The 14,045-nt window shown below is 37.6% G+C and overlaps 2 protein-coding genes and 1 long non-coding RNA gene across 3 annotated transcripts; 2 read left to right on the top strand and 1 right to left on the bottom strand.

The window, feature by feature from the left end:
- The first annotated feature begins 1,270 nt into the window (after positions 1–1,270).
- Positions 1,271–3,845, top strand: LOC127656659 (uncharacterized). The gene is made up of 3 exons (XR_007972199.1): positions 1,271–1,366; positions 3,032–3,165; positions 3,743–3,845. It is a non-coding gene; the product is annotated as an uncharacterized LOC127656659 (long non-coding RNA).
- A 355-nt stretch (positions 3,846–4,200) lies between these two features.
- LOC127656977 (uncharacterized) lies at positions 4,201–7,591 on the top strand. Its single transcript, XM_052145575.1, has one exon. It carries the CDS (start codon positions 4,257–4,259, stop codon positions 5,601–5,603), a length of 1,347 nt encoding a protein of 448 aa, XP_052001535.1. The 5' UTR covers positions 4,201–4,256; the 3' UTR covers positions 5,604–7,591.
- Positions 7,592–10,508: 2,917 nt separating this feature from the next.
- On the bottom strand, positions 10,509–12,416 carry LOC127657145 (somatostatin receptor type 1-like). Its single transcript, XM_052145808.1, has one exon. It carries the CDS (start codon positions 12,296–12,298, stop codon positions 11,198–11,200), a length of 1,101 nt encoding a protein of 366 aa, XP_052001768.1. The 5' UTR covers positions 12,299–12,416; the 3' UTR covers positions 10,509–11,197.
- Positions 12,417–14,045: the final 1,629 nt, after the last annotated feature.

Below are 14,045 nucleotides of genomic sequence, written 5' to 3'. Positions count from 1 at the left end.
AAGTGATAAATACACGCTCACACACACACACACACACACACACGCACACACACATCAATCAAAGGAAAAACAAGTTTATTTTTATTACCACATTGGCAAAATTTTGTTTCTTGTTCTAAGCATAAACCTCATAGAAATACTGTTAGATTTCTCTGTATTTTGCTTGCCAAATACATTTCTTCTTTTAAGAATGTTTAGATATTTTTTACTGGAAAACAACACAAAAAATACTGAGAAAGAAGGGTGTCCCCATCCGCTTAAACATAAAGACCATGCTGGTTGACCAGCCTCACCAGCTGGTGTACAACATGGCAAACCTGGTCCACCAACTAGACCAGCACTAATCAGCAAGGAAATTCATGCTGTTCTAAGCTGTTATTTTCAGTGGGGTTTTCAAAGAACAACATGACTGCTCTGTGATGTAAGCTGTCTGGAGCTGATAAAGTTCACACAAATGTTTAAGTTAACAGTTTAACAGTTCTTGGCACTGAATACAACAGTGGGCTCTATATCTTTCAAACCCACTTTTAATTACATCATGATTCACCCGCTGACTTCCTTGAAGATGCTGCTGTAGGAGCAATTCAATCCAAGAGCAAGTGAAATTTATTTTTGATAAACACATACACACCACCCACTAAAGAACACTGCTCTATTGTGTAACATGTTTTCTGTGAGAACGCTGATCTAATTTTCACACAGAGCTGAAACTGGAACTATAAGTATGATAAGTGAGCCTTCAACTGCTTTTTAAAGCTCTTACGCATTTGAGAGCAATTCAGGGTTATGTTCATAAAGCTACAATCACTGGCAACAACAATGATCAGACACGAATATAAAAAAGTGATAATGCATAGATGGGGTAAAACTTACAAATAGCATATATGAGTGTAAGAAAAGTTGACCTCTCGGTTGATATACATTTAATGACATTTCACAGCTAGTACTTAGTTTCTATTTTCATAGTGTGTGTGTGTGTGTGTGTGTGTGTGTGTGTGTGTGTGCCAGTAACGGAAATCACGAGGAAAGGGTTTCCTGATCGTCTTCTCTGAATGTCTCGAGATAAAGGTTAAATATCACTCCTCTATTCTAGAATATTTTTTCCCATTTACATAATTAATGCATGTCTTTCCAAATAGGTTAATGATTGATCTCATTGGATAATGTAGTTAATGTACTGCTTTTCCTGTTCTTGCAATGATATATAATGCTGTGCTGAACAATGAAGTACAAGAAATCTCTGATGCATACTTAATTGTTTGTGTCATTAATTTCTCCCCTCATGAGGATCCGGATCGAGACAGTGACTGCAGACCTGACTTGATACTTGGGGGCCAATCCTGAAAATTCCTAACAATGAGCTTCAGTATGTCAATTCTACTATCAAGGATTCAAAGCGTAAATCTGAAAAATCACTGGCACAATGCTGGGTGTGGCTATGGTGTTGTTAAAGGAATATTCTGGGTTCAATACAAGTTAAGCTCAATCAACAGCATTTGTGGCATAATGTTGATAACCACAAAACATAATTTTTTTAATTATTACTTTTCAAAAATTAAGGTTACAGTAAGGCACTTAGAATGGAAGTGAATGGGGACAATTTTTGGATTGTTTAAAATGCAGAAATATGAAGCTTATAATTGTATAAAGGCATTCACATTAATGAATCTGTTAAAACTAGTGCATTATTTGAGCTGTAAAGTTGTTTAAATCATCATTTTGACGGTCATTTTAAGGTTTTTGGATTTGTTGGCATTACATCGTCATGGTAACAAAGTAATTGAAGAAATTGGCTATACATTTACACAAAAAAGGTTAGTAAGTGATTTTATCACACAAAAATCAAAGTTAACACACATATTGTTTATGTCTTGTGGCTATACTTTTGAAACAGTGAGTATTTTAACGTTTACCAATTGGCCCCCATTCACTTCCATTGTAAGTGTCTCACTACAACCCAGGTTTTTGCTTTTTTAATTAAAAGAAAGGGCAAGTCAAAAATAAATTTTGTGGTAATCAATATTATGCCACAAATGATGTCGATTGAGCTTAACTGGTATTGAACCTGGAATATTGCTTTAAGGATTTCTCAGGGGTTTTAAGTGAATTGCTTTGCAGTTGCGGGTGGTTGCTTACTGACCCAACTCGAAAGAGCCCACCCCCAAGTGTCAATTACATTTTGGTCTCTAGTTATGGCTTGGGTCCACCATTCAATGTAAGTGAATAGGATTTTTTCACCCATTTAATAGTCTGACAGGCAAAACAAAATCTAAGAACAATTCATTGGAAAAGTAATAACACAGGTTGCATTCATGCCAATAACAAAAACAGTAATTAATTACACCCCAAAGTTTAATTCTTCAGGTTTTTATAGCACAACAGTGCATGCCCAATTTTCCAGCAATCTTTGTTGCGGAGGTATGTTTTTCCTCTTTCATTTTTTCCATAAAGTACTTAATAAAAGAGTTGTACATAATGAACCAAACCAACCAGCTCTGAGGTCAATCAGAACATTCCAGACTTTGATTTGAAGCAGAAAAGTATTTAAAAATCAGACAAAAAGACAAAAGACAAATGGTACAAGACCACATGCTTATGCCATCTTTCATAAAGGAATAAATTACAATCCAGTGAAGCACTGCGAATGATGGAATGATGTGCAAAATTTTCTGATAAATACAGATTTACAAGTAGATTGAGAGTGAAGGGAGATCGACTCAATTCCATCATTCACAGTGCATCCAACACACAGGAAGTCAGCATGTTTTTTCTGAGAGTTCATCAGCTCTAGCATGTTTACCTTCCCTTGTGGTGTGACAGAAGTGTGTTGTGTCAGCAGAGTGAGAGACCCTGGCTTGGATCCTGCATTGAAAGCAGGAAGTAATCACGTTCGCATAATCAGTAACAAGCACGATTCGGGGGTTGCATTTTCCCCCTTAAGAGTACACTTTTACTCCAATGATGGTAAGGTTTAGGTTTGGGTTGGGGGGTACAGTTTATAAAATATGCATTCCTTTTCACTGTATTTCAGCCTGTGCAGCTGAAAACAACTCGCTTTTTTGTGCCCCTCTGTGTACATTTCACCTGGAAAATGGAGCTCACATGTGACCATAAGCCCAACAACACTCACAGCTTTGGCCACTGGAGGCAGTGTCTCGAATTTTGGTAAGCACAGACCGATTTTAGCTATAAAAGTCAACCTTCTGTTTATGATTTCACTGTGAGATCAGTCTGGAGCATCATGCAAGTGGGCAGTTGCTACGGAGCTCTTGCACAGCTCTAAATTGTCTGATTGTCTGAAGAATAATTTCTCTTCAGGATCATGGGTAGTGTAGTTCTTCACCAGAAATTCCACTATTTAATATGATTTTTTTTTAAATTAAGTTGAAATAATGCAGACTGATGGCTTCCACCGAATCATATACAATTGACTGACAACCTCTGAGCTCACAGAAGGTCTGTCTTTAAAGCTTTTTAAGTTATTGTTAATAATCAATTCCCCTGTATGGAAAAAATTAAGGGATTTTTACAGACTGTTACACTCTGAAGTAATAGTGATTCTTGCATTCTAATGAAAAATGAGAGAAAAAATAAAAAGTTGGTGCTATAACCATTGTAATTGTTGATTGTTGGCTTGCAAAAAGCAGAACTCTCTCAAAACACCTTTTTTTACCTTCATTTAAACTTCTCATGCTTTGTTCGTTCTTTGTATGCCAGTGACTCCTTTTCTTGTTACCCACAGCTCCTGTCCTTAATCCCCACCCTCGGACAATCTAGACTATAGAACAGAAAATCAAGTGCTTCTACAGCAACCCCACTTCCTGCTATTCTATGGCATTTCCTCCAGGAAGCATCTGCTGGTTTCACATAAAGCAGCCCATCAAATGAAACAATAATACTGCCTTAGTCATGGGACATTCAAAACTGCATCAGTCCCATGTGAGCCCTTGTAAACACGCTCAGGTCAATCAACGCACATTTGAATCTGACAGTGTTGAGTGCGACATGTAAACAAAGCTATAGCCCTACTGTAAAGAGAATTCTCTAATGCAATGAACAATGCTTCCTCCAGTTTTTCCTCAGCTTTGTTTGGTCATTGGATTCTGCTATGGACACATTTGTACCAGCAAAACAAATGGTGAAACGGTTAAATGGTTTCTCAGAACTGTGCCAAGGAACATTTTCCCCATGTCTTTACCTCGGTTTGAGCTCATCTATCGCTCTGCTGTGGGAGTTTGGAAGTGAGATTGTGTATTATGGAAGCTTTAGTTTCACCAACAAAAGATTTATTTCATAGTTGTGATTGTTTTGCTTTGGCCACTCCACCACCCAAGAGGAAACGTATGGCTGTATCAAAGTCGAACAGACTTCCTGTGCTTGTTGTCTTGGGAGGACCTCACAGGGCTAGCCAAGAAAGCATGCAAAAAAGCAGACATTGTCCTTTAGTTCCAGTCTGCAGAGCCAGTGAGCTGAGAGGGAACAACATCAGACGTCAAAGAACAGGAGATCTAGACATGGGATTCTGGATGGGACTATACATTGTGAGCTTTCTGAACATGGTTTGCGGCTTGCCTGAGGCATCTTACACCATTCACTTGGACAAATTATCATTCGAAGATGCTCAAATTTACTGCAAACCTGGTAGTTTCCTGACCAACATACCAAATATAAGTGAAACTACCAAGATACTGAGAGAAATCTGGGACAAAAATGACAAAACTGTCACTTCGTTCTGGATTGGATTGAAGAAGAATAAAGGTGAGTGTGTTAATCAAAATTTGCCTCTTAAAGGATTCTACTGGACGGTGGACAATAGCACTCAATCTACAGATATTTGGTGGAAACACAACCCCTCAGGTACTTGCACAGATGTACGCTGCGGACTGCTTTCAGTGGAATATGATGGCTTCGGTGCAAAAAACACTGGTGTTACGGATGCTGCCTGTAAACAGAAAAATTCTTTCATTTGCAAACGAAATGTTATGGTGGTGTGCCCCCAGCCATCTATCTTAGGCACACATGATATCACCGAGATCCCAAATGAACCATACACACGACAGATTATTTGTCGTTCTGGTGACAAATTCAGCTTGAAATGCTCAAATGATTTAGTTTGGAATGTGGTTGGCAAAAAAAACATGGATGTTTCACAACTTTGCTTGCAGTGCAAGAAAGGCTTCAAGAGGGATCCATCTGGAAATTGTGTGGATATCAACGAATGCGAACTCACTAATCCATGCAAGCACAGATGTTTGAATACAGAAGGTTCCTACAAGTGTGCAATGACGACGCCCACCACATATCTCACAGATTCAAACACTGACAGAGGCAAATATGTGAATCAGCCAACAACTGAGCCTAATGATGCAATTACAATCGAGACAGACGTGCACATTGAACAAAGCACTGGAGACATTTCACATATCATAGTACCTGTGATTATAGCACTGCTGATTTTTGTGGTGCTGTTGGTGATCATAGCTGCCATCGTAAAAGGCTGTATGAGGAGGCGCTCGAGAAAAATGTATCAGAGGAAGGTGGAGGCCGTAGCCCTGAATGGATCGAGCTCCATGGAGAAGGGGAATGAAAAAGAGGAAACCTAAGTAAGAAAGACTGTGCAAATGGAAACGATTATTCAGTTCGACACATGCAGACCACAAATGGTGCCTAATTGGAGAATCTCCTCTCTATGAACATTTCGGCGTGAAGTCTTGACTCACAAGAGCGCTGTGTAATTACTTTTGCCTTTGACTGTTTTTCCCGTACAGTTGAAATCAGGGTCTTTATTCCAGTGTGGATCTGAAATTCCATTGAAGTCATCATTGGTAATTAAAGTTTAGAGGATTTTTTGCATATGGATTGTACATTGTTTTTGTTTACTTATTCATAGTCAATATTTAAATGTATGTGGAGTTGTACATGAACTGTAGAAGATTTTTTGGTAATACTTACATTGAATCTTTGGCTTGGTGTTTTTTTTTTGGCGATTTCTTATTATATATTTCTGTTATGTTTCACAACATGAATATATCACATGTGTCTTTATAACTGGAGTTTTATATAAATAAAAACTGATGTTAAAGCTGCTGTAATTTCAATACAATGAAAATATGTAACTACTACTACTATACATATCACTGCAACAGGTGTCCTGAAAGAACATCCCTAGAGCTTTGTAAACAACAACATAATCTGACTGCAGAAGACGTGTTAGCCTGTCAGAAAACTTCACCAATAGCGCGTGTCTTAGGCTGGACTACCATTTCAACAAACAATAGAATACAGTGAAATGTTTGGAAACCTGTTTGGAGATTATTATTTTGCAATAATATCCATTTTGTACCACTAGTGGCAAAGAAATCAGCGGATTTAACAGAAAACTATGATGCGTATCACCTTTTTTGCCTCAAAAATATGATCATGTCAGCCTATTTAAGTTTGTTTTTGTGAATATTTCAAAATAAATAAATACGTAAATTAAAAGTATAACAAATAAACTAATAATTTAAGGGGCCTGGACATCTCAGCAAGTAAAGACGCTGACTACCAAACCTGGAATCACAAGTTGGAATCAAGGGCGTGCTGAGTGACTCCAGTCAGGCTTCCTAAGCAACCAATTGGCCCGGTTGCTTGGGTGGGTAGAGTCACGTTGGGTTAACCTTCTCATGGTCGCTCTCACGCTCTCGCGCTTTGACGTCTGATGTTACATGGTTATGCTGTGTTCCATTCAAGTTGGATGAGGGATATTCCTACTTGATATCTCCGACCATAAAGGCATTCCATTCCCCGATATTCGGAAGATGACGTTTAAGGAAACAAAACTTAAACGCTCCCGTTAGCTTAGGAGGGGTTTGACTCTCATTAGAGATGTCTCCTAGCAACCCAACTGATAAACAATGCTGCAGCGCTAGCATTTGTGCTTCAGGTGTACGATTATCAAAAGAGATTATAATGTTTTGTACACCTGTTTCTGCAGGCATTTGTTAAACAAGCTTTAATATCTTGTCATGTGGAAACGAACTCATTTATCGATATTACGTAATAAAGTGAACGTTTATAACTTTGTTTATTTGAGTGTCGGCATGTTTGTGTGACATCATGCACCTGCATCTCGGCAAAATCAGAGTTGAGAATTTCTGCACGAGCCTACAAGTTGTAATTCTGACAGATGCATGCCATTGCACTCAGGGCCGGTTCTAGACATTTGGAGGCCCTAGGCAAAATGTATGTTGGAGGCCCCCCGCCATGCCCTCCTCCCCTCCACCTTTCAGAATTCACGAGTTCACACTTACATCAAATTAAATAGAGTAAAGATTATGCGTATTTGGCATGCTGTCCAGGGGAGGGCTCCAGGCTCTGAATTTTGGCCAGATTTACACAGTATTACATTGGATTGCATTGTATTTTGGATTGTGTTGTTTACATCCAATAAGAGATTATTAAAAATCAAAGTGAGGAGATGGGGGCGGTGGAGGGATGCTGATAAACTGTCAATGAACAGAGGTAAATCTGCAGTATATATACCTCTTATCTCTGTGATTATCTGAATGTGCTCCTCCCGAACTTTGTTAATAAAACATAATTTAATAAAAAAGGCTTGAAAACAAATTTGATTCCTAACCATTTTATTTATACAAAACCTGTTATCAGTATTTTTATATTTTTACTTAAATGTGCATATTAATGTAACTTTAATTAAGGTAAACAAAAAGAAAATCATCTGAAAAGTCATCTTTTTTTTTTTAAGCAGTCAGAAGTTTTTTGCAGTAATTTGTTCAGTAATTTATTTATGGTAACACACTAACCCACTATTTGGGATAATGAACAGTTTTGTTTTTGATAGACTATATATAGTCATATTAGGTATATATTGTAGAGAAATACCTTATGATACACAAATCAGCTGCTAGTGGAAGTTAATTTCGTCAACTGTAATTGTGTGCTTATTCATATGCTTAAGATTGCATACTTATTTTCAATAAATATTGCAACAGTATTTATGATTGGAAAATGAAAAAAATGAAGTCTGTTATGCTCTATGGTCTATTATGATAGACTAGAGCAGTTAATGTAGGCTAAACATCTGCGTTTTAGAAGATATACAGACTGTTTTAAAACATAATAAACAATGCTTTAGTATAGTGCGTTTGCTCTTTGACTGACAAACTTGACTTTTTCTGTAGTATTTTGTGACTCATGACTAGGGCTGGAAATCGATTCTAAAAGAATCCATTCCTTGATTCAGAGGCATTAGGAATCAAGATTCTATTTCACAGGTTGTAATCGATTCCATCGAGGAGAATCGACTCCTTTGTAAGATTCAGTTCAACAGTTAATCATGAATTCGCCTCTATCTCTCCAACAGTGACTGGAAGTCCGATTCATTTCCATGAATCAGACTCTTTCGGATGGTTCATTTAGAACTTATTTCTTTTTTCTAACAAAAGTCTGCATTGTAGCTACATACGCTCGGATTCAAAGTGTCAGAAGCGAATTCAGTCCATCAACGGTGCTCGCTCTCTTTTGAACTGGAAATAATTGTCAAATGATCTATCTAAAAATGACGCTGATCGTTAGAATCAGTTTATTTTTTACAATACATTACAATCACTGCAATTTCTTTGCGTGCCTGCTTAGCCTTACGCTTAGCATCCCCTGAAGGATGAGTTCGTTTCGGCGCCATCAGATAAATTTGCAGAATAGTTGGATTTTATTCATCTACAATGAGTTGGGAGTGACTCGCATGTAAACGGTGATATTAATTGGTTTAACTACAGGTGAATGACAATTGTTACATCCAGTGGACAAACAGCATAGTATTTTGCTGCTCTTGATTGGTGGATAAGCATGTGTATGTTTTGGAGGCCCTGCCTCCAAGGCCGAGGCCCTAGGCAACTGCCTAGTTCGCCTATAGGTAGTGCCGGCCCTGATTGCACTTTTCCTAGCAGGATGATGTAAAATCCGACTTTCCGAGTTGAATGGAATGCAGCACTACTTTTCAAAACTTGATTAGACACTAAATGCTCAAGCAGATTAATTTACACTTAGAAAACGCCTGATGTTGCTACACTCTCAGAAAAAAAGGTACAAAAGCTGTCACTGTGGTGGTACCTTTTCAAAAGGTACACCTTTGTACCTAAAGAGTGCATATAAGTCCCTCAAAGGTACATATTGCTACCAAACGTGTACATATTAGTACCTAAATGGTACATATTAGAACCCTTTTGAAGGGTACTGTCCCAGTTACAGCTTTTGTACCTTTTTTTCTGATAGTGTATAACAATGAAAAAAGCACTTACCTTGAAGTGACTATCAGTCCTCCTTTCCCGCTTAATAATTAAAGCAATCACATGGTCATGCAAAACATCTTGTGTTTTTAAGATCTCTTTTTCAATGGTGATGTGGCAGTGATGACAGCCAACTCATCAGACTTGATCTTACGCTTTTTGATCTTGAATAAGGTACATCACTTAAAGTGTGATTGCGTCACTCAAGGCCAGATAGAAGGCCTCGACAGGGACATATCCTAAAGATCACACCCACCAAGAACAAATAAATCAATCTGATTGGCTGATGAATCTGACAATCTGACTTTAGTTGCCCATTCATTTGCACTGTTGAGGGACTCTGTGGAAATTCTGACGGCCTGAGGGGGTGGAGCTCAAACTCACGTGCAGCTTCCGGCATGTGATTTGTGAAACAGTTGTCATGCTTCACTTCTAAGCATCAGCGAATAAATTCTGACTGGATAAACATTTAGTTTTTCCCTATTTGTTTGTTGATTCAGTAAGAGTAGAAAGCAAATTAAAAATGCATAGGCAAAAAGGTGTTTGAGAATAAAAGGATGAAAATGTTTTAATTATTTGGCATGTTAGGCCAGAAGAGAAGGCTTTGCTGGCCCTGAGATATGGCCACTGCCAAAGTCAATAAATGGACATGAAATAATAACGATAACATTACATTCATGTGAGAAGAAAGAAAACCACTGAGTCTTCTGAAACAGCTGAATTCAGCCTCTGGTTTGGCTCAGAGTTCTTCTTATGTTTATTTTGTGAAAATGATTGCTCTGTTTGCTCATTATCCCACTTATTACAGTACTACTTGCCATATAAATAGCCTATGACATATTGACTTTAGTTTACATTATTTAATAACTTACTTCCATAGGGTATTGCAGAGTGATAGAAGTAGGAAAGATGATTAGCAATACCCGGATGACCACTGAAAAATCACTGCTTCCCAGATAAAAGGATTGAGTTGGATAACGCGATTGACCAATCAGAATCGAGTATTCCAGAGACCGCGCAATAAATATGCATACAGAATTGTGGACTGGCAAAGCGGCTCTGATTCAGCATTTCTTTATACTGTATATATATATATATATATATATATATATATATATATATATATATATATATATATATATATATATATATATATATATATATATATATATAAAACCTTTTTACAAGTCTAAAACCGAAACATAAAACTTTAATGCTTGCAAGCACTTGTATTTCCTTGAGGAAATGCTAAACTATTTATATCACATAATAATATACAGAGGGTGAAGTTTAATTAATTTTCTTTTACTGCAGCCTTTCTTTAAAGCAATGAAATAATAGGTCTACCAATTGTTTTAATAATAAAAAAGTAAAAAAAAAAACAGTTGCTGACCACAGTATCAAAGCAACAATACAAATTGCATATTGAATCTCAGCTTGCTGAAGTCACGAAAAATTCACCCCCATATATGCGTAAAAAGATTTTCCCATTGACTGCCATTGTTTGCCAAAGTCACACAAAATTCACCCCAAAACAACATATGCTAAAAAATATCAATTATTTTTTTATAATCAGTGTCTTCCTCAAAACAGTTTCAAGGAGGAAAAAAAAAATCATAAATGTCAAAGCTTTGGTCTCTGAATATATTAAAAAGTTAATGCACATTCAAATATGAATATATGCCAGGACAATATAAAAGTAAATGTATCGACAATGGCATTATACCTAAGTGATTGAATGTACATTAACTACTGATCAAGTGTTATGTAGCCTAATCGGAAAATATTTATTGTTATTAACGAAAGATCATCTAGTGTTACCCAAACATATTAACGAAAAACAATAAAATAGCATATACTTCAATGACAACATATAACAAATCAAGTCTTTTTTATGGTGTTATACTGTCCTACAGTGTTGTAGTTCTAGATGTACATGTGCCATTTCTGTAAGTGCTGTCCGATTCCAGATTATCCTGCTGAAATTCGTCCACACTATATCCTCGACTCTTCAGAGCTGTGGCATAGTAATCTATGGGCTCCTCCGTGGCGTTTTCCCACCATCGGAGGCATAAAATCCTCTGGAACGAACGTCTGAAGTTGTCCGATAGGAATCCGTACAGGATGGGGTTGGCACAGCTGTTGGCATATCCTAAAATCACAGCCAGCTGACTGAGAGTGGCATTATGTTGCTGAACAAATACACTAACCAGCTGCATGATGTGAAAGGGCATCCAACAGATCACAAACACAGTGACCACCATCATCACCATCAACGTAATTTTCCTCTCCGACTTTTTGCGCTGCTGCCAACCCGCTTTCAACGCAACCACCCGCATTTTCACTATAATGAGGATGTAGCACATGCATATGGCAATGACAGGAAATAGAAAGCCCATTAGAAAAGCATAAATCACAAATACAGCCATCCATTGCCGTTCAGGTTCGGGCATCTGCATGTTGCAAGCCACTGACCCATCAGAGTTGGGTGCAGTAGTGGAGAAGATAATGATGGGTAAGATGACCAGGATGGAGAACATCCAGACCCCCAAGTTGACTATTTTGGCGATGGTGGGTCTCCGGTAACGGGCGGCTTTGATGGGGTGCACGACAGAGATGTATCTATCGATACTCAACACAGTGAGACAATATATGCTGGTGAACATGTTTATAGCATCAACGCTCAAAACCAAACGGCACAGCAGTGATCCAAATGGCCAGTGGTGAAGTAAAGAAGAGGTCACCAAGAAGGGTACGCTCAACATGAGCAACTCATCCGCGATCGCCAAGTTTAAAATGTAAATGTTAGTCGCAGTTTTCATCTTTGCATACCTGAAAATGACATAAATCACCATCGAGTTCCCACAGAGTCCCACCAGACACACCACGGAATAGATAAAGGATATGAAGATCGCGCTGCTGCCATGAGAATCCCCGCTATGCGTCTCGTTGGAGGAGTTTAATAGATATAAACCATCCTCCAGGTTTCTAAAGGTGTCGTTGGGCAGCATTCCGACACTGTTTTGGTCTCCTTCGATTAAAAAGTATTTATATGTGCTTAAATGATGCGGTAAGACTCCAGAAAGCGCATCGCGTTGCTGCTATACGCTGCGCGGTGGTTTCAGCACCTTGGACAGATACTCCACAGACACATGCATCACATTCACAGACGTCAGACGCGCAAAATGACGCTGCTCGAGTCCTAATGTTTAACGCTGATAGTTTCTTGACGACAACTAGACCTTCTTTTCTATGTCACTATAATTAGAAATGCAAAACAGGTATTTTTGGGAATAAAAAAACATGTGAATGGCTATTCAGACATCTTTATTTTTGCTTTGACCTTTAAAAGCACTCAAATTGAAACTGAAAGGTTTATATTTATGCTTGTAATTAAGAGTGTGTGTTTGTGAGGAACCTTTGTTTTTAATTGGATTTTATAAATGAACATCTTCAAATGTAGGGGCAATAAAAGTAAATGATTTGGAAATTAAATTTTAGAGCAGTTAATTAAAACTAACCTATAGGTCACAGAAGTCGATTTCATGAGGGTCAATAGCATATGACCCTCAATTGTATTTCTCCAAAAAGGAACAAAATAAATAAAAATGTGTGGTTACAGTGATGCACTTACAATGGAAGTGTAAGGGGGCAAATTTTAGAGGGTTTAAATGCAGAAATGTGAATCGTATAATTTTATAAAAGCACTTACATTAATTCTTCAGTTAAAACTCATGTATTATTTGAGGTGTAAAGTAGTTTAAACCATGTTTCATGGTTGATTGACGGTTTATGGCATTACATTGTCGTGGCAACAAAGTTGAAAAATTGGATAACTTTAAACAGAAAATATTAAGAAGCAATCCTAAAATCCTGTTAACACTCATATTGTTTGTGTCTTGTGGTTAAATACTTTGGAAACGGTGAGCATTTTAAAGTTTACAGATTGACCCAGTCAATTACATTGTAAATGCCTCATCGTAACAAAGATTTGTGCTTTTTTTTTAAAAGAACCACAAATGCTGGTAATTGAGCTTAACTTGTTTTGAAGTCCTTACATTAAAATATTTTGCTAGAATTGGTCCCCACTAATATTCAAACACAACCCATGCCCTTGCAATTGGTTACAGTGGAGCATTTAGACTGCTGCTCCATTTGCTCAGTTAATGCTGTCAGGTAGGGTTAGATTTCATACACCGTTGTATACAATTCTCATGCATTTTCTCTCAAAATATGAATAAAACATGTTGCATATTCTGTGATAAAGCTAGATACATTTCCAATGTATTACACTGGAGGATCACTGAACATATGTGCAGCTCAGTATTTAGAGTCTGGAGCTATTCAAGTGAACCCTTATGTGGGCATCTTATGGCTATACTCTATTATGCCTTATAATAACAGAAAAGCACCCTTGGGATTTGAAGGGGAAGCTTATCTGTACTTATTTCTGGCACCACCTAGTGATGGATCCACAGCTAAAGAAAATAATCCTGCATTTCCTGACTTAGGGACTCTAGTTTTGGAAAAATGTGCAACTTTCAGATCCATATGGCTTTCAGAGGTAAAGTAAAGAGATAGCTGCAGTAATCTCTAAATGTGTTTAGTAGATGAACCTTTTCATATTTTTGCTTCTGTATCCAAAAACTTGTTCCAGGTCATGTATAACTTTGGAGAAAGCCTTGCTAAAAGTGCTGTAATTTTCAAATAATGAATTTAATATGAATAAAGGTGACCATATTCAACAAACTTTGTTAA

The sequence above is a fragment of the Xyrauchen texanus genome, chromosome 16 (assembly GCF_025860055.1).
Source record: "Xyrauchen texanus isolate HMW12.3.18 chromosome 16, RBS_HiC_50CHRs, whole genome shotgun sequence".
Lineage (NCBI taxonomy): Eukaryota > Metazoa > Chordata > Actinopteri > Cypriniformes > Catostomidae > Xyrauchen > Xyrauchen texanus.
Note: the sequence above shows the minus strand (reverse complement) of the source record. Positions and strands in the feature narration are given on the sequence as shown.